Source organism: Sparus aurata, chromosome 15, assembly GCF_900880675.1.
Source record: "Sparus aurata chromosome 15, fSpaAur1.1, whole genome shotgun sequence".
Taxonomy (NCBI): domain Eukaryota; kingdom Metazoa; phylum Chordata; class Actinopteri; order Spariformes; family Sparidae; genus Sparus; species Sparus aurata.
This window is the reverse complement of record NC_044201.1, coordinates 11872778-11891443: the sequence shown is the minus strand read 5'-3', so window position 1 is coordinate 11891443 and position 18666 is coordinate 11872778. Positions and strand designations below refer to the sequence as shown.

Here is an 18666-nt window from a genome sequence, read left to right as displayed (position 1 = left end):
TTCTCAGTTCCAAAACAAGTGCACAGCAGCCAGATTAAAATCTTGATACAGGCCGTGGGGAATGCTCATTCCGCTTTTGTTCACAATGGCCGCCAGAATCAAAGTCTAAAGTTCACTGTGGCTGCTTTAAAAATGGCTGAGAGCGAAACAGACGATGGTTAGCAACATAAGCACTGTTTAGTTTCTGTATTTTGATGTACTTTTGCACTGTGGTTGAACCAGACAGAAGCAATTTCCGTGGACATGATAGATTGTGCCTCACTGTAAGAGAAAATACAGTGGTGGTGGTGTTTTATTCTACTTCCTCATACTGTTTGAATCCCCCCTGAGGCTGTGTGCAACACCTACAACACTTATACACTGAGAGAAAAGTAAGATGTTAATTCAACATGTTATTAACAGTCTACTGATTTCTTGTAATACACCTTAATGTTCAGTTCGACTGCTGTCCTATCAACGCTGGTTGCCTCAACTGAGGCCATGACTCTGGTATAACACTTGCTGAAGCTGAGATGTGGTTAATACAGAAAAACTACTTACTTAGCTGTTCCCCTGGACTAACAGCAGTGAAAAGCTATGCCCTCCATATTACAACAGAGGAGTGCGAGCATGAGTAATCGAAAGATTGAAAAAAAATACAGAGAAGTAAGTGAAAGAAGAGGGAAAAGGTATAAATGAGAGAGAGGGAGTAGGAAGTGACTACAAAGTGCAGTTTTTCATTCAGGTGCACACATGCTGCTCGGCACGCACCCCATACCTGCCAGAAGTCCTGCAGAGAGGGAGGGGCAGATTGAGAAGGAGATGAGGAGGGAGAGTTGGGGGGAGAGAGGGAGACAGAAGAGGAGAGGAGGAGGAGGGAGTGGAGAATGCGCATCAGTAGATGGAATGATTTTGAGGAGGGAGACAGAAAAAAAGTGGGGATTTTTGGAGACGGGGAGTTGAGGACGATGGTTATTTACGAGGAGGGGCAAGAGAGAGAAAATGAGGGGATTACTCATCATGAGAATGAGAAAGAACGGCTGCTAAGAGCAGGAGACAATCATCAACAGTCAACAATGGCAACGTCGAGTGCAATCAACATAAGATAATAGCAGCTGAATGCATGTTCACATGAGCAGAGCAATAGAAGAAAACACAGAGATGGAGTGAACTAACAGCAGTAAACAAGAGCAAACCTGTTTAAAGACTTCTAAAATAACTGTTCCTCTGTACAGGAAAATTAAAATAAAACCAACAGGGTGAGTCCATATGAACAGCAGCTGTTTAACAAACATATATGGAACATAATGTGTAAATACACACTGAACCTGGAACAAATTAGTATCAGCAGAAGGGGGTGGGGGAGGGGGATGTAAGCGAGAGGTTTATAACACGCACATTTTTAAACACTTAACAGCAGCCAAACAGTATGCATGTGACTTGCTGAAGTCTCTTGGTAGGCTATTTCTAAATTAAACGTGAGGAAGTAAGACATGGGGGCTTTTAACAGCGCTCTCGCACAATACTGTACAAAACCTCTCTACCTACGGCCTTCAATGCAGTTTACCACCCAACCCCCAGCTGAAAGGCTCCCTTTGTTCCTAACTACACCCTCCATCAACTTTATGATTTACTATACACACACACTACAGATATTGTGCAGGCTGTGGCCATTTAATCTCGGTCTAATTCGGTGCACTTTTAAGTTTCATGTGAACTAGATTTCATGGCTTCTTGGCAGGAAACAATAATGGCTTATTCCTCATACCAACTAGATAGGGGTGCCAATTAAACCAATACGGAGGAGGCACGTGTCTCAAGGCGAAAAAGGATTGGGCAGGGCCAGCGAGGGAGGGGAGCTCTTGTGGCACCCGGGCCATGGCAGGAAAATCTCAGGGGACAACCAAAGCTTAATACAGTATCAGAGAAAACCATGTGTCCACAGATTTGCCTGGCAAATGAAGGCGACGCGAGGCCTGGAGATAGGGATGGCATTTACATAAGCAGACACGGGTCATAAATGAGCAGTGAATGTGCTCCATTTCGATTTCGGGCCACTACAGATTTTCACATTTACTTTTGATAGATATATAGCCGAAGCTCTTTGGTCAATATGCTTTTAAAAAAAACACAAGGCTCAGTTAAATCACTAATGAGATGCAGCAGTGAGTTAAAGAAGCAAGTTGTGACAAAGGTTCTTCCCTTTTAACTCACTGACTTGGTGTGGCTCATGTGACGTCAACCTGGAGATGAGGTACAGATGTACTTATCATCCCAGCCTTGGGGCAGATGGATTTTGATCTTTTAATGAGGTTAGAAACTAAAATCACCACACTGATGATTAGCGAATACTAAATGAATGCGAATGGTTGGCGACTGGGTGTGAGAGATGCTCCCTGGGATCAGTGAGAGGGCAGTAATGGTCACAAATCAATATCAAGGGAGGCAGTAATGAAAATAATGATGTTGATGATTTATACTAATGGCTTCCATTTTCATGACTGTGAACAGAGAAAAGTTAGCATTTAGGGCCCAGAGATAAGCTCCTTTTAGAGCCAATCTGCGGCCATAGGGGAACGGCTAGCCTGTCCAAAGTTCACCTGCTGTTTTTGTCTTTAAATAGGTCATTATTCACTGGGCAGGCCCACTTTGTACACATCTCTCTTAATGATTAAGTGTGGGGCTGCTCCATTAAAGACAAAAGCTTTTTCTGAATTCGTTAACTAACTAAACGCTCTGAGATTAAATGCAGATAGAAGATCCATGCGCAGGTTAAAAACAACAAGTTTCTTCTTTATTTCGTAAAAATATTTGTCTGAACTTATTTGTCTGTGCTCAAACTATATAAGGAAAGTGAGATATTCTGATTATCTGCCCTAGACTTGAAAATACTGCAACTGGGAAAATAATGAGTTAGGGGTTAGGGTTGAAAAGCAGACAGCAGTGCAAAGATAAACAGTGTACAGGTTCTGTGATAAATATCTTTTCCGCAAAATTTACAAGTATATAAGGTCTGTGTCATTCCCTTTTCTCTCCTATAATAATCGTGTACCGGCAATGGTAAAAGTATTTCGGTTTGACACCAGCTTGTGCAAATTCTACATAAACAGAAATATGGATAAAAATACACCTATAAACAACAAACTGAACCCAGAACTGCCAGCTGACAGTCTCATAGCTAGCTCTTTTGGATTTTTTTTATTACTTTCTGCACTCTTACTGACAAAACATAACGGTGTTTTATATTTTCTTCATGTTTCAAAAGCTTTTATGATACTGTAACCCCATTGCCCCTGATGAGTATTTGTGTATTTCTATGACACTGACTTATCACCTCAACTTATACATCATCTTAGTTCCATTTATCCATTTTCTTCAATGCAATTTCAGCATGATAGATGAAATGAATGTAGCAGTTCTTCTCTTTATATTTCCTCTCATAGCAGGATTGTATTACATTATTATATCATATTCATAAGCAGTGGGACTCAGCACTGAATGCACTGAATTAAAACCATCCTTAACAAAAACCTCACCTATAATCTTCTCCGGTTATGCATATTTGAATTATTTAATATATATATTTTATGTAATTTATTCTTATAAAGACTAATTATCTAAAGCAGTCTTAGTTTGCTTACATTTTTCTGCATGAAAATAAGATCAGAACAATCTGATTTTTAGGAGTTAATTAAGAGACTTTTGATAGAAGTACATTTTGACCCACACTTCTTACCTTCCCATCGTAGCGCTTCACAATGAACTGATCCAGGCCCAGATCTGAAAAAAGAGACATAGGAGACAAATAATATAACAGATGAGATGAGAAACAGACTAGTTACACAGCAGGGGCATCAAGATTTATGCCAATCATGAAGCAGAGCAAATGTATTCAGTTGGTGTCATTACTAAACCTTTGGTAATCACTGACATGTACTGGAGATTAATAATAGTCATTAACAACCCATTTCCATTTTACAAATTCTTTAAAACAAACAATCATCAGCATTCAGCTTTGACTCTTCTGATCATCAGTTAGAACACAGTTCTCGACCAGTTTATTTCATAGATCCAGTTCAGACACACACACGGAGGTTGACAGTATGCTGTGTTTATATATTTATTTATATAATATATATTCATGCATCTTATAGTGTTTGAATTAATCAGAAATCAACTCACTATGTCATGCTCATACAACGAATAATGATCTTGATGAAGCACACATATAGATCAGTAGAAAATGAGTCACTGTGCTCTGGTCTTTTGTCCTGTCAGTCCTATATCTATATACCTATATCGTATCTGAATACAATTCAGCTCCCACCAAAGATGATGTGAAATGTGATTTCTCCCCTTTTACTAAACTTAATCAAATATACTTTAAGCATGACTTATGAATCTTTGCGTAAAAAAACGAAATCCCTCTCCTCCAAACTAATATAATTCAAACAAATTAACCTTGTTGAGGAGATTATTTTTCTTGTGTGAGGCTGCAGGTCTCATCTCTAACATGAAGCACGCAGTATTAGAGAGAAAAAAATGTACCAAGAGTCTCGATATAAAGACTGGTGTCTCAAATCAGATTAACTTTGAGGGCGATGGTTAGAGTTTAATCTCATTAAACTGTACTAATTAAGTGAGCTTCATAATTTAGTATGAAGTTGTCTTCGTCTGTATTAAAGATCACCTAATCACCGAAGACCTCTGCAAATAGCCTCGCACCTTCTTCTGCGTAGTCAATTATACTCTGACTTCAGGTCAGTTACTAAAATCACCAGAGATTCCCAACTCGGGCTGGATGGCGGACATAAAGCCCACATTTCGAGATCTGTTCTACTTCAAAGGCTGTTCCAAACACATCTGAATATGGCAGAGTTTTTTTTACCCAATTTGCAACGAAACACCTACACTATCAAATATTTCAGGGGCATCATCCTCATCATAAAAGTCAAAATTTTCACTAAACAAGGAGCATCTGGCCATGTACCTTGTATTTATGGAAATCCAACCTCTGACTAGGACACAGTTGCTCCATCCATCTATGCATGTATGTATTTCCAAAAACGACAATTTTAAAATGAAAGGAGGGCTAAAACTGTCTTATACATTTCTTATCAAGTCCATGGGTTATTCATCATCTATGGTCCGGAAAATCTGCTGAGTGTTAGAACAACAAAAGCAGACTTGACCAAGGCGTCCGCTATTTAACCTCACTTGGTTTGAGGCTTCGTAACAAGAGTGAAATTGCTGCCTATGACACAAACCGCTGCATTTCTTGGACTTTTTCATCTGCTTTGCTGAACCTTCTCCTATCCAACAGAGCTCAGCTCATTGCTATTTTAATTCCAGTTTGGAAGGAATGAGACAGGATAAAAAGAGGAAAAGCTGGGGAATCTTCAAGAGGGAAGAAGAGGCACTAGGTCTACGAATGGAAGGCCAACAGGGGCAAAGCTAGGCCAAGTCTTGGGCATCGTTAACAGATGGAAGTGCTGAGGTGAGCGGGAATGGCAATGCAGACGTGACAGGCCAGGCTAAGTCCTTATCAAGTGCTAACTGCAGGCCTGCCTTTTTGACTGTGGATGAATTCACGGGATGTAATAGTCCTCACGCAATGGGAATTCAATCCCAAGCGTGTGGTGAAGGCGAATATACTCCAATACAAAAAAAAATCAGGTAAATTTAACTGAATTTTAGTGTTGAATAACTGGATATCAGATAAAGACAAGAGTAGTGTTGAAACACGTCTATGCTAAGTTAAGCTCCATGCCATCCCAGCTCTCCATGACTGAAGATCAAATATCTCTCAGTGGCTCCCTGTGTGACGTCTGAGATCTGCTCTGGTTTGAACCCGTTAATTGATACGCCAACTGCTGTGCTGTGATTCACTCAACACAGTGTGACTGGACAGTGCTGTCACTTCCACCCTCCCCCACTCCCCACCTCCCCTCATACTTGTGAACACGGTCTGTGGGATAGTTATACCATGAACTGCTGTAAGTCCTGAACTGCTAAGCGTGTGCTAAGTGTCCCTGTGGCTGGATGGGGTGTTGGTGTTGGGTAATTCTCAACCAGTGGGGTTATATGGTCTTAGCATTGCTCCATTTCACCCTGGATAGTGATACATAAGCTAGGTTGCAAAGGTGTACTTCAGGTCAAAATCTGGGGTGAGGAACAGAATCAGTCTAGACATTTACTTGATTCTGCAGAACCAGAGAAAGGGAGTGAAATCTGACAAAATAACTGGAGAATGCCAGTGGGTGTGAAGAAGTCATAGATGGAGCAAAGCTGGTGGAAGCAAAGGGAGAAGACTCACTCTCAGGCTGCTTCTCATTAGGTGTGATGGAGCGTATGAAGTCCTGGGGTGTCATGTAGACCTCAGCATCTCCGTGTTCACCAATGACCTTCAGGGTGGCAAAGTAGCGGAAAATCTTGTCCGGAGTGGAGTACGCTCTTATCCTGTTCTCGTACTCCATCACCTGTCAACCAAACGAGAAACGACAATTATACCCGTTTCATACTGGACAAAAAAAAACAGTGTCTAGCTTTTGTCTTCAGTTATAATGGATATAATAAGCATTCATTCCTGCACCAAGGGACCCTGCAGTAGTCATGGGTGTTTGTCGGCTTCATCTCCAATCAGCTGTGATGAAAATAGTATATCAAGGATAGTGGTGCTGGCTTAAGAATGGTGGTTGGTAAATACTCTGGTCAAGCAGCATGCAAACATATTTCAGTTGGTGCGGAGTTTTGAAAGACAGACTAAAAGATACAAAGCAACCAGCGTTCCATTGTCAGTGGCTTCCATGTCACTCAAAGCTTTGACAGCTGCTTGATTGGTACTGTGCATGTGATACTCTCAAAAGAGATGAGAAGGAAGCGAGATGTGTCCCTCCTTAGCTACCTCCATCATCAGTCCTGGAAAAAACAATATCTATTTAAGAATTGTATTGATTAAGACTTTTTAAACAAGTTTAACGTCATCTGGACGTGGTCTGATGTGGAATATAATGTGTTACATCCCCCGATTGGGCATTGACATGAAACACAAGCAAAAACAGACAGGCAAATTGATCTCCTGGCAATGAGAAAGGAAAATTGTTTAGTTTGGGTTTGAAAGAGAGACTGAAGTAAAAGATATCAAATAGTACACAAACACTGACACATTTCATGTGATTATTGGCGTGGAGATAATGGACTGAATAGGAGGAAGGATTACGGTCCTATTTTTTCAATATTTTTGTGTTGCTTAATATGATGTTTCTCATTCTTTGTAGACAAAATCTACATGTTGATTTTCAGTTAGTACATCACCTCAATGTATGACCAATGTTGACTGACTTTGAACTGTACATGAATGTGTTTTAGGAAAGTGCTGTTTTTTATATCATTATATATTAATCAATTGTATTAAAGCAACTAATGTTACTATGTATTTAATATGTGTATGTCAAGTGTGGACACCAGGAAGATTAGCTGATTTTCATGGCATCAGCTAGTGTGCATCTTTTAAGTAAAAAATTAACAAATTTTGTGCGTCTGACAACTGTTCCCCATTTTCTGGTCATAAGAATAATGTGACACACCAGAAAAAGAACCCCAGAAAGGGTAACTAGCCGACTGGCAATGGGAAAGGAGTCAATCACCTATTTTTCTGAATTTGCCAGTGTTTCATAAAAATACATACCTGCATATACACACTAATATCAGTGTAAATTAGTACCATATACCAAAGCACCAACAAAATCAAAGATCCAGACTAGCAATATTCCAGTCCTGTGTTCAGCGAGGTAAATTATCTGAGGGAAAGTTACAAGACTGTGGAGAGTGTGACGGAGTGACTAGAATAAAGGAGCAGGTGGTAGCAGGAGAGCAAGTTGTCAGTCAGGATAGGGAGGTATATTAACCTCCTGACTACGACAACAACCATATAATAAAAACAGGAAATGGTGTTTTCGAGGATCAGTCTGACTGACAGCTAAACACAGCCACACAAGGTTGCGACAATGACCCATGAGGCTAACAGCATGGCACAGCTGACATACAAAAGTCCAACATTTTGGAAAATACAACAAAAAAACAATTTATTCAGCTTGGTTACACACATTAGTCACATCAATGTTTGCCTTGACATTGCCATCTGCTTTTCAGCACAAAGTTACAAACAGAAATTGACAGAGCGATGTTTGCGAGCTGGGCTCAGCTGTAATCCACACAGGCAGCAGCTACTTTATGTGATGCTGAATGATTGTTTACACTACACAAACTCCCTGCGGAAGAAATCTTCAACTTTTAGAGGCTATTGTCCACTTTAGGTTGATTACAGAAAGAGTGAAAGAGATACAGGGACTTTGATCTAAGATTCTTTTCTTGAGTATGTAGGTATGAGTAAGTGCTTCTGTGTTGGTTTCCCCTCTTTAGCAGACCTTATTGGTCTTTCGGGAAATTACCAGGAGTGTGTCCCCCAGAAGAGGCAACCATCAGTGTATGGATGAGAGGTTACAGGACAGTCGCAGGGAAAAACTGGCGAGACTGACTGATAGGTATTCTGTCATCTCTCTCTAAGCTACTGATTTTAGCATAATCCACACTGATGGAAAGTCAAGCCTGTTCTTTTGAGCTTTCAGCCATTCAAGCTCTCTCTTTCCATTACAAAAAACGGCACACTCACAAAAAAGGGGGGTAAAATTCAAGTCACTTCAAATACTTATTCTTTTTTTCCCCCTCAGATTTTCAAAGACTGTTGTCCAACATCTGAGTCAAGAGTGGTACATCAGTTTAAAAGTAAGCAGGTGAAAGCAGCGAATTCTAATCACATTTTAGAGTGAAAATTCCCCCCTGCGGCATAATTTTGCATTTAAAATGCTATCACTCAGAAAGTCCCCATTGTCCATATAGAGATAGCTAGAAAATATATTTATGTAAAGACAAAAAATTAAAATAAATGTTCTAAAGACAAAAGTACTTTTCACCACACAAATGGTAAACTCCATGACCATCGGACCATTTCAATGGCAGTATGAAGTACTGATGGACATGCAGACTGTGTGCAGACATTTCCACACATACACAACAATTTTCCTCAGTATGCTCTATCACACCGAGACTTTCTATTTGACATAGTGAGTGAGCTGGCACAAACAACCTATTTTTACCAACACACTGGTATATTCTGTGGTGCTGTGATTCACTAAAACTCCCCAGACATCTATATGCTTTCAGCAGACTATGGCTCCTGCTGAGACAAGAGTGATTGCGCAATTTTCAATCTACAGCCCTAAGTTAGATGAACGATTGCATCACATTTTGTTTGAAAAAATTCAGTCTATTGTTCAAAGCTCTTCCTCTCCTTTTTCTTCCTCCCTGGTCCACCAGCTATATTATGCAGAGCTACTTACTGTTTATTGGGCATCGTATCAAAGACCCTTTGTTCTTCTTCTGCTTCTACGTTGTCATCTGCTGCCTAATTAACAGCAATAAATTGTTATGGGTGGTACACTTCTGTTGTTTATGACAGCAGCATTGCATGCTCATTTCCTTTGTGTGTCTCAGCAAAATACTCTGTCAAAAATATACCAGCGTTTGCATATTGGACATTGATTGGGAGGGCTTTCAAAACAACATTCTAGAGGTGAATTAAATACTGGACTGACTGAGCGGCTGAATGTTTATCGTTCATTGATTACCTTGCGGTCACGAAATCCAGAGCGTGGCTTCTTCTTTTTCCCCACTCCTTCATCCTTTGAATCTTCATCTCCGCTGCTGGCCTCCACCGATTTCTCTGAGTCCATTTCAGCTTCTGTATCCCTCACGAAATCTGCTTGCTCTGTGCCTGGATGCTCAGTGTGTTGAACTGAAGGCCCTGAATCTGCATATGCTCTAGTTTTCAACAATCATACAGAGAAGAAACAGATTAAGACCTGAGGGGCATTTCTATGTCTTATATCAAGAAGGTTCAGTATTGTTATATTGGTGAATATTTGTGTGTACGTAACTGACTGTGTTATGCAGCTATGCATACACTGTAGTTATGGCAGGGAATGAGAGAGATTATGTGCTGCACTGTGTTTTGCTTGACTGTGCAAAGCAGGGAGGTTCACCATGGCAAACTCCCACTTGACCATTTTTCTGACTAAATTGAAAATTGGTATAATAATAATAAATAGCTGAGTCTGTCTGGGGCAGGCTGAATAATTCAGTTTAATGAGACACTAGGAGAATGAAGCCTCGGGTGAAGGCCTGGAACAGTCTCGTCCCATCAGTCTCAAATGCCCAGAGGCACCATTCATCACTCTGCATCCTGCAGCACAGTCATTCTGTCCCCACAGAGCTCTAACATCAACGCCTTCTGCACTGCTTTGCCTTAACTAAACACCAAACTCTTTAGTAATGGATAGCAGTAAAAACATTGTGACACCCTTGGGGTGGTGACTTCCTGGAATGTCAACAGAAATGCAGGTAAGCAACTTCACAGGGTGGTTTCCCCAACAGTTACGTAATTGGGGAACTGAATTTGGCATGTGCACTGAAGTCAAACTGCTGCACAGTGAGCAAATCCTAGTCTAGTGAGTGTAAATCATGGTCTGTGTTCATTTTAATGAGGCACACCAGATATAGGAGGTTACAATTAATGGTGTAAAGAGAAGCAATAGAATACAAAAGAAGTGTGTTTTAAAGTTTCTGTTAAACTTAAAGTATGACTGTTTAAAAAAAGGAGTAAATACATAAAGCTGTGCATTTTTCTATTCAAATTGGCTCTTGGCATCCTTTATATGGTCCGGTCTCTTTTTAAGCCATTGTTGTTTAGAGAGACTGTCACATATCACTTTGATGGAGACAAAAGACAAATGAAAAGTAAAAACCAAGTTATATGATGTTGTTGTTGGATGGCGGTGAACAAGTCTGTTTGATAAATTGAAGAGTTTAGGAATCCTTTATGTGTATTTATTGTTTGCCACTGAATGGAAATATTAAGTAGCACTGCAACAATTTATCGATTAGTCCAACTATCGACCTAACAATTTAGAAAATCAATTAACTGTTTAAGTCACTTTTGTAAAGAAAAAATTTCAAAATTCTCTGATATCAGCTTCTCAAATTGGAAAGGTTTTCTTGGTTCTTTACTCCTCTGTGGTCGTAAACTGAATATCTTTGGGTTGTAGCCAAAACAAGACATTTGAGGAGGTCACCTTGAGCTTCAACATTTTAACCTTTTTCTGACATTTAATGGAGTAAACAACTAATCAATTAATCGAGAGAATTCAGTTGACGTATCATAAGGCCATTATCATTTTCCTTCTTTAATACATAGAAGCAGTCAGGCACACTTCTGGGTCCAGTCTTACCTTTTCCAGAGCAGCCCAGCACTAGCAGACACACCAGTTACCCCAGCCAGGGCTGCCAGCATCAGCCTCCTTCGGCCAGAACCCCGCACTGCCCCACTGTGGTAGCGGCGGGACAACTGCACTAGCCCCACTGAAACTGCGGACAGTGCCCGCAAGCGGAACATCCTGCAGACAGGAAAGAACGAAGGCTTAGTGATACAGCTGACACTACTGGAAAACTAAATGAGGAGATGCTCTAAATTGTGTATTAAGGCACTTGGTCGAGGATATGATTACAGAAAAAAGTAAAGAAAATGATGGCATAGATCTTCATTGCAAATACTGACAAATAAGATATAAAAGTGCTTTAAACTTCACATCATGTATCATCTGAACAACATGGAAGAGCAAGCACACTGCTAGCACCCTGTTCAGTACATCCCTTATCCAGTCATAAGCCATGGAAGTCTTCGGCAAGGATTTGGAGAATTTGACCAAAAAACTAATTAACACTCATCTCCAGAGAAAAAGCTTAGAACAATAGTAGTGCACTCGTGGGAGCTCTTTTCATACTGCACCGCAGGCAAAACTGTACCTTCAACAGTCAATGCATAAATGTCCTGGAGTCCTCACACACCTCAATTAATAAACAACTGAAAGCAGGGATAAAACTAATTGCCACCAGTGCAGCTAAGCTCCAAAACTTCAATTTCAACCAGACCGTTGCTTAATTCATCAGTGTCACGGAAAGATGATTAACAATTAAGACAGAGACTACTGGTGTGTATCTGTGGCTCCCGTGTGTGCACGTAGGACAGGACAGAGGAGTTCATCCCACAGAGGTCTGAAGCTGCCACCTGTCGATAACCTATTAACAATTCAGACACCAATTGTCAAAGTGATTCTGCAGAGAGATAAAAGAAGACATGGCATATGCTAATTAGAGTGCTTAGTAGCCCATGACAATGGGGACTGAGGTGAACGGCAAACATGAAACTACAACCACTACTATGGAGCTGGTGACAGCCGTGTGCTAAAAGACCGGTGCCAAAGAAATGATGGACACCAGCAAGATGCAACAGAAAACTTTGATGATAGTCCATGGTATAACAAACAGGGTTCTCCCCAGACGGTGGAACAGCGGCGCTATACCGCTGGGTCAGCGCCGCTATACTCCGCGCGTGACAGTGACGAGCGTCTGTCCATCCGTCCCCCGCTTGATGGCTAGGAGCTCCCGGCTGACGGCGATGAGCGTCCGTCCGTCCCCCGGCTGACGGAGTTGATGACCGGCTGTCCGTCCGTCCGTCCGTGTCCCCCCCCCCCCCCCGGACTGACGTTGACGAGCAGTCAAGTTATTAGTTTAAACTGCATTCACTTCCAATTTTGGATGATATCTAATCTGGCTCTTGCTTGTATGTGGTGTAAAGCATCTGCCAAATTAATGTAATGTTATCTAATTAAATAACAAGTAATGGGACAAATAGTAATATCTTTGAACAGTAAAATAAAAAATTGAGGCTATAATTTCTGAATAATTTAAGGTCGCAAATGCATTTATGTTGTTCTGTTTCCATCTGATGAGCATAATCTGGCCTAAATTAAGGTGCGGATGCAAAGGGGTTGAATAAATCTCTTACTCATAGGCGTTTTTTAAATTAAACCAATCAGTGTCGTCTCTATTATCTTTTGAAAAGCCATGCGTGCAATTTCAAGGGTAACTCCACAACCTTTACACATTCAATTGTGCTTACAGGTCTTACATAGGCCTACTGAATATGTGAAAACAGTCGTATAAAAGCCTCCTGGGGCTAAGTAGGAAGTTGCATGTAATCATCCAACTTTGTTCTAGTGTTCTTGAGTGTAAAGCGCGACCAATGGACTCCTTTTCACAACCTGGCACCTACGTTACCCACAATGCAACATCACTGGAAGCAATTTCCCAGGTTATATGCAGCTTCCTCTGGAGACACAGAATGCTTTGTACAACATTTTCACATATGCAGTAGTACTCATCAACATCTGCAAACAAGCTTTTGTGGAATTACTCTTTATAAGTCTTATTTGTCAAGTTGGAGAAGCAGCAGGTCTATAAGGAGCAATCTCTTTCTGCTGCCTCAATATGGCAATGCTCCAATAATGCACCAGACCACACCTCATTCTCAGACCAACATGCTCATGGGCGTCTAGATTGGCACAAGTACATTTGCTACTTTCACAATGTGAGCACTTGGCATCCATCTGAAACTAACTACGAAACTGCGCTTTGTGCCACTCTGTGTGAGATAAGACCCTGTATCTTCTTAAAAAGTATATTAAAGGTTTTATATTCAACTGCAAATAGTTTTCATCTCTGCCCCAACAAACCCATAAAACAAATACATAAACATATATGCCACACAAGTCGCAATATACAATTTAAGTCTCAACATAAAAGGCAGAGGGACAAACACAAACCACAGAGCGGTTTTCCTTGATCGGTTTGAATCCAAGCTGCAAGCGGTGGCCCACCCATTTAGGCTAGTGTAATTAATGTCTTCCTTGGCCTTTGAAACATGTCACTTGAGTTGAAATTAATCATTTTCAAAGTGAGAGTTATCCATGATGATCTATGTAATCCCCAGTTGACAGGCTTGGCGCTTGTACAGAAAATAGATTTTTATAGCTGAGACACCACAACGCTTTAGTTTTTCTCATCAACCTGTCAGAGCGCTTTGGTCAGAAAGGGGGCACTGGGAATGTGAATGTATGAATCTGGCATAAAAAGCTGCCATTCAAATATTTTGAACACATATCTGTAATGGACAATGGCAAGATTTTGTCTGCTGTTTTGTTGTCACGCTATGACAATTTTTCGTTATCATGCTAAAACAACAACAAATAACAAGAAATAAAGCAAGGCAGGGATTTAGTAAGTTAAATGGCACATTACATGGTGCATTTTATCATTTTTCTTTTACTTGCATCCACCTTTTCTTGTCTTTGTTCTACATCCATGAAGCAAGGTGCAATATCACAAAAACTAACAATACTGCCAACACTTTGCAATCCATATATTCAATCCTACATCAAACCCCAGCCAATTAGGTCTACATCTTAAATGCAATGATGCCTACCTGAGAGATTAAAGCATCGACCTTGTTTACCTTCAGGTTGTACCTGCTCATATAGAGCTTAGTCTTTTAAAACAATCGATTTTTCTTACTTTAAAAAGCTGCGAGCCGCTCATTGCAGCCGGTCCCACAGCACTAACCAGAATCACATTCAGCTTTTTCAAGAAAGACTGGGACCGGGCGCTGACCTGGTACCTGGTAAATCAATGTTGCTCTTGATCCTCCACATCTCGGGCCATCTTACAGTGAAACACCGAGCTGCCCAAAAGAGGAGCATGAGTATTTATGCTGTGTAAACACTGTTTGGATGATGGCAAACAAAAGGGGATAAAAATAAAAATAAAAAAATAAGTGGGCAGTGTCACCTCAGCAGCCTAGGGCACTAAAAAATGTTTTACACTTTCGGTTTAAGCTACTGACACGTCCCTCTCAAAAAACAGTAAACTTGGGAATTTTAAGACGCTAAACTTTGCAGCTGCTCTGTTGCTGAGGGATGATTTCTGCCTCTGAGTGGTAAATAAAAAACAGATGAGGGGATTACTCTCAGCAGTAACAGGGGCACAGATGCAGTAAAGTTTGCATGTCTACCTTCTGCACTGAGAATTTGATTTGGAGACTCTCAAATACTGTTGAAAGTTTTAGGTAGGTCTGTGATGTACTTGTGACTTATAATAAGAATAAGAATTTGAAGTTAACTTAAACTGAACTTTAATTGAAGCCCTGTTTTGGATTATAAGCTGAAGGTTTATCAGAATAAAACGAAATACACAGTATGGACAGAAAACAGGCAATAACACTCGTTTTGACAGTAGAGCTGAAACTATTATCTGATTAATCAATTATCAATCAATTCTATTTGTTGACTATTTTGAAAATTGATCCTTTTCACATATTTTTCCAAAAATATCACACAATTGATGGTTTCAGCTTCTTAAATGTAAGGATATGCTCATTTAAGTCATTAACGGTAGTATAGGAAGAGTCTTTGGTTTGTGGACTGTTGCTCGAACAAAAGAAGCAATTTGAAGATGTCTGTGTGGGGTCTGGGAACTTTTACAGACAAAACAATTCATCAATTAATCGTGACATTGAATCTATTTCACATTTTTGGTGACTCACAAGAGACAATAGTAAGCCATATCACTGCCCAATTGAATCATTAAGTCTATATTCTCAACGTTGGCTGTTTACATGACATGAGCCTGTCAAAAATGGGGTTACTTTGGAACAATTGCCACCGTAAGTGGCACAAGTTAGTAAATAAAGAAGATTATTATGTATTGGCTCGAGTAGACCTCGCAGTTCCTCAAGGTGGGTCACCAAAGGAAAAGGTAGCCTATAATGTCAATAACGTTCCCCAGTGAGGGCTGGCTTTCAGCAGAAATTCACACATCACTAGCCTGCCTCAGGGTGATCACAGCCCCACCGGTCAGTCTGGTCTTTTGCATCAACAATTAACACGGTACACATAATGCTAGCTACTATAAAACGGACAAATAAACAAGGGAGAAACATTTTATAGTAACGTGAGTGCTATGTTTGAAATGTCGGACGAGAAAGAGCGAACCCCCAAAGTTATCCCCATGATGCATAATGTTTTGTTTTTAGCCCTAAGTTAAGCTAGTTGACAGCAACCCGCAGTGAGTACAAATATCGCAGATGAATGTGAATAACTAGTATTACATGTGTTTAGTTTTATTCCTATTGTCATTCAGGTGACTGTTCATGTGAAATGCTCAGCTATCGAGTCTAGCTGTCAGATAATTGTTTCGCAGGGCAGCTAACGCTAGCTAGTTAGCTAGCAAGCTATTACTCAACGTTAGGATAAACGTCCACCGTTAGCTGCCCTCTCACCGGCTGACGTTACACACTACTGAGTTAGAGAGCTGCTTTAGCAAGGAAGCGGCAGGTTTACTCACGTTAGTGACAACACAAGCGACACTCAGTGCGAAAAATGATAATGTCCTCGGTTTTTCGGAGTACGTCTTTCTCTCCACTGACTGCAGAGATGGAGCAGCGCATACAGCAGTTCCGTGTTCAGCAGCGGCCGTGCGGACGGCGGGGTGGAGCGACACTTCAGCACCCCGCCCCGCGCAGCTAGGACGGGCTCCGTCCCACGGCTGCTGGGGACACAAAGACAGTGGTACAAAATCTAATGTACATGACACATTTGACTTTATTTTGTCAATCAATAACATGGTATGCTCCTATATAACACAGGCTCTGTCATTAACGGTTGTTTGATACTACACGGGGCAACAAAGTCGTATCTTAAAGGGGCGTTATGTAGTTTTTGGAGAAGAAATTCAAGCTCAGATTTGTAATATTTACAATACTAATGAGGTCATAAGACAAACTCAGACACATGTTTTTTATTTTCCACAACTGAATAATCAAGCTGATTTCAGATGAAAATAGTCCCCAGCCAGGACACTAGAAAGGTGGCAGGGTCCGCCACATATAAACAAAGTAAAACAGTACGAAACTGTATTGTCCTTTAAGGTCAGCTTGTTTATGAAGAGACTGTGCGTATGTAGTTATTAAGGCGCAAATTCAAATTTCTTCCCAAATACTACATAGTGCACATTTAAATTTGGCCAGAATAAAAAGCCGTAACAGTGACCAGTATGAAGACAATAACTTTAGAATGTTGTAAAATAAAAAAAAATAAAAGAGACCATTGTTACCTAAAGCATGTCAATCCAATTTGGTATTATTGACTACATTGAAAGGAGAACAACCTAACTAAACACACACACTGTGAGAAACAGGTAGTCACAGCTTAAAGCACTGGAAAAACATGTAGAAAATCTAGTGTCTCAACTTGGTTTTAATGAAGAAACTGCTGTATGTAGATTTTCAAATGTATACCCTTTGAATACAGCTTTGTCGTTTCGATTCTAGAATTTTTTAAACACTAAATTCAATAAAATAACTAAATTAAACTGAGAGATAGCTGGTCTCCGCTGTCAGTCATGCATGCCGTGACAGAGCCTCAGCATAAGAATATATCAGAATTAAATGACTTGGCTCTTTGCACTGAGCCAGTCATAATTGTTGCCTGGAATAGTTGATTTTCTGGCCTGAATGTATAATGTGAAAAGAAAAGCTGTTAAGCTGCTGAGTCAATTGAAGATGTGTCACAGAAGCCTTGAGGTTGCAGGAAGCTGCCACATCCAGTGAAAGTGCGGTCAGATTACATCTTGATATGACCATACAAATTGTGATTACAGTAAAGGTAAAATGAATACAATGCAACACAGCAGTGATTGTTAGTTGAGTCCAAACACCAGTTAGAAATGCCAGAAAAGTCAAATTATCCACCTTTAGACTTAAACACAATGTAATCAACTTACAGATTAATGTTTCTTGTATCACTTATACTATCTCTTATTCATGTTCATATTCTCAAGATGAAATTCAGTTTATTCAGCAAATTATGATTATGATTATGATTTTTCACAAATGTACTAAGAATACACCAAACTTTCCAATGTGTCTGAAATGATTTTTGCAGAAAAAAATTATAGCTACCACATTCTTATTTCTTCTCACTCATTAATGTTCCAAGAATATATAAATGTGCAAATATATATCATTTCACATGTTAAACTGCTGGACACAAGGTGTCTTCTACTTCACTGTAATGTCCATTCTCAGGCTTCAAGTGTCCACATCACACTCTGCTGAATATTGGACCAGGATTGGCTTCGAAAACAATTTTTGACGTCACAAATCCTGCATGTGGGCCTGTCTTTTAAAAATCAGATTTTCAGTGAGCACAGAGAAAAGGGTTGAAATGTGAAAACTGCCTTCATATACATCATAATTCTACACAGTGGATTTTCTAATGGAGGGGGACTTTGATAAGTGCCGTTGACTGAGAGGCCGTTTTCTTAATGATGACATTTACCCTTAAGCTCCTAGTGATATATGCCTGGACACACAAAGAAATCTCTGCTAATAGCACAAACACATGCATGCAAGCAGACCAGTAAATGCTCTTTACTATTTCCGAGGCAGGAGCAGCCACACACCTTCTGTGCTCACACACTCCTCTCCCGTCTGCATCAAACTTAACACTGTTTAGCAAGCTATTTATAACAACACACTCCCTTAAATGTCATCCTATTTGGGTAGATTAACTTCTCTTAAGCGACAGAATGTAAATGCATCCATCCAGCATTGCTCTTCCGTATCAGATCATCAAATTCTCGTGACACTTTGTCGGGTGCGATGCGGAACGCCGGGAG

At 40.3% G+C, this 18666-nt stretch overlaps 1 protein-coding gene across 4 annotated transcripts in view; it reads right to left on the bottom strand.

The window, feature by feature from the left end:
* The window catches only part of micu1 (mitochondrial calcium uptake 1), a 35873-nt gene extending 19389 nt beyond the window's left edge, over positions 1-16484 (bottom strand). For 2 of the 4 annotated variants that reach the window (XM_030441264.1, XM_030441265.1), the window contains exons 1-6: positions 16333-16484; positions 11325-11489; positions 9666-9858; positions 6296-6458; positions 3716-3759; positions 758-769 (exon numbers count right to left, since the gene is read on the bottom strand). In XM_030441264.1, the coding sequence (XP_030297124.1) occupies positions 758-769; positions 3716-3759; positions 6296-6458; positions 9666-9858; positions 11325-11488 (576 nt within the window). In that variant the 5' untranslated portion in view covers position 11489; positions 16333-16484. The remainder of the gene's footprint in view (positions 1-757; positions 770-3715; positions 3760-6295; positions 6459-9665; positions 9859-11324; positions 11490-16332) is intronic. The other 2 variants (XM_030441267.1, XM_030441268.1) reach the window with 1 other exon arrangement.
* Between the last annotated feature and the right edge of the window lie 2182 nt (positions 16485-18666).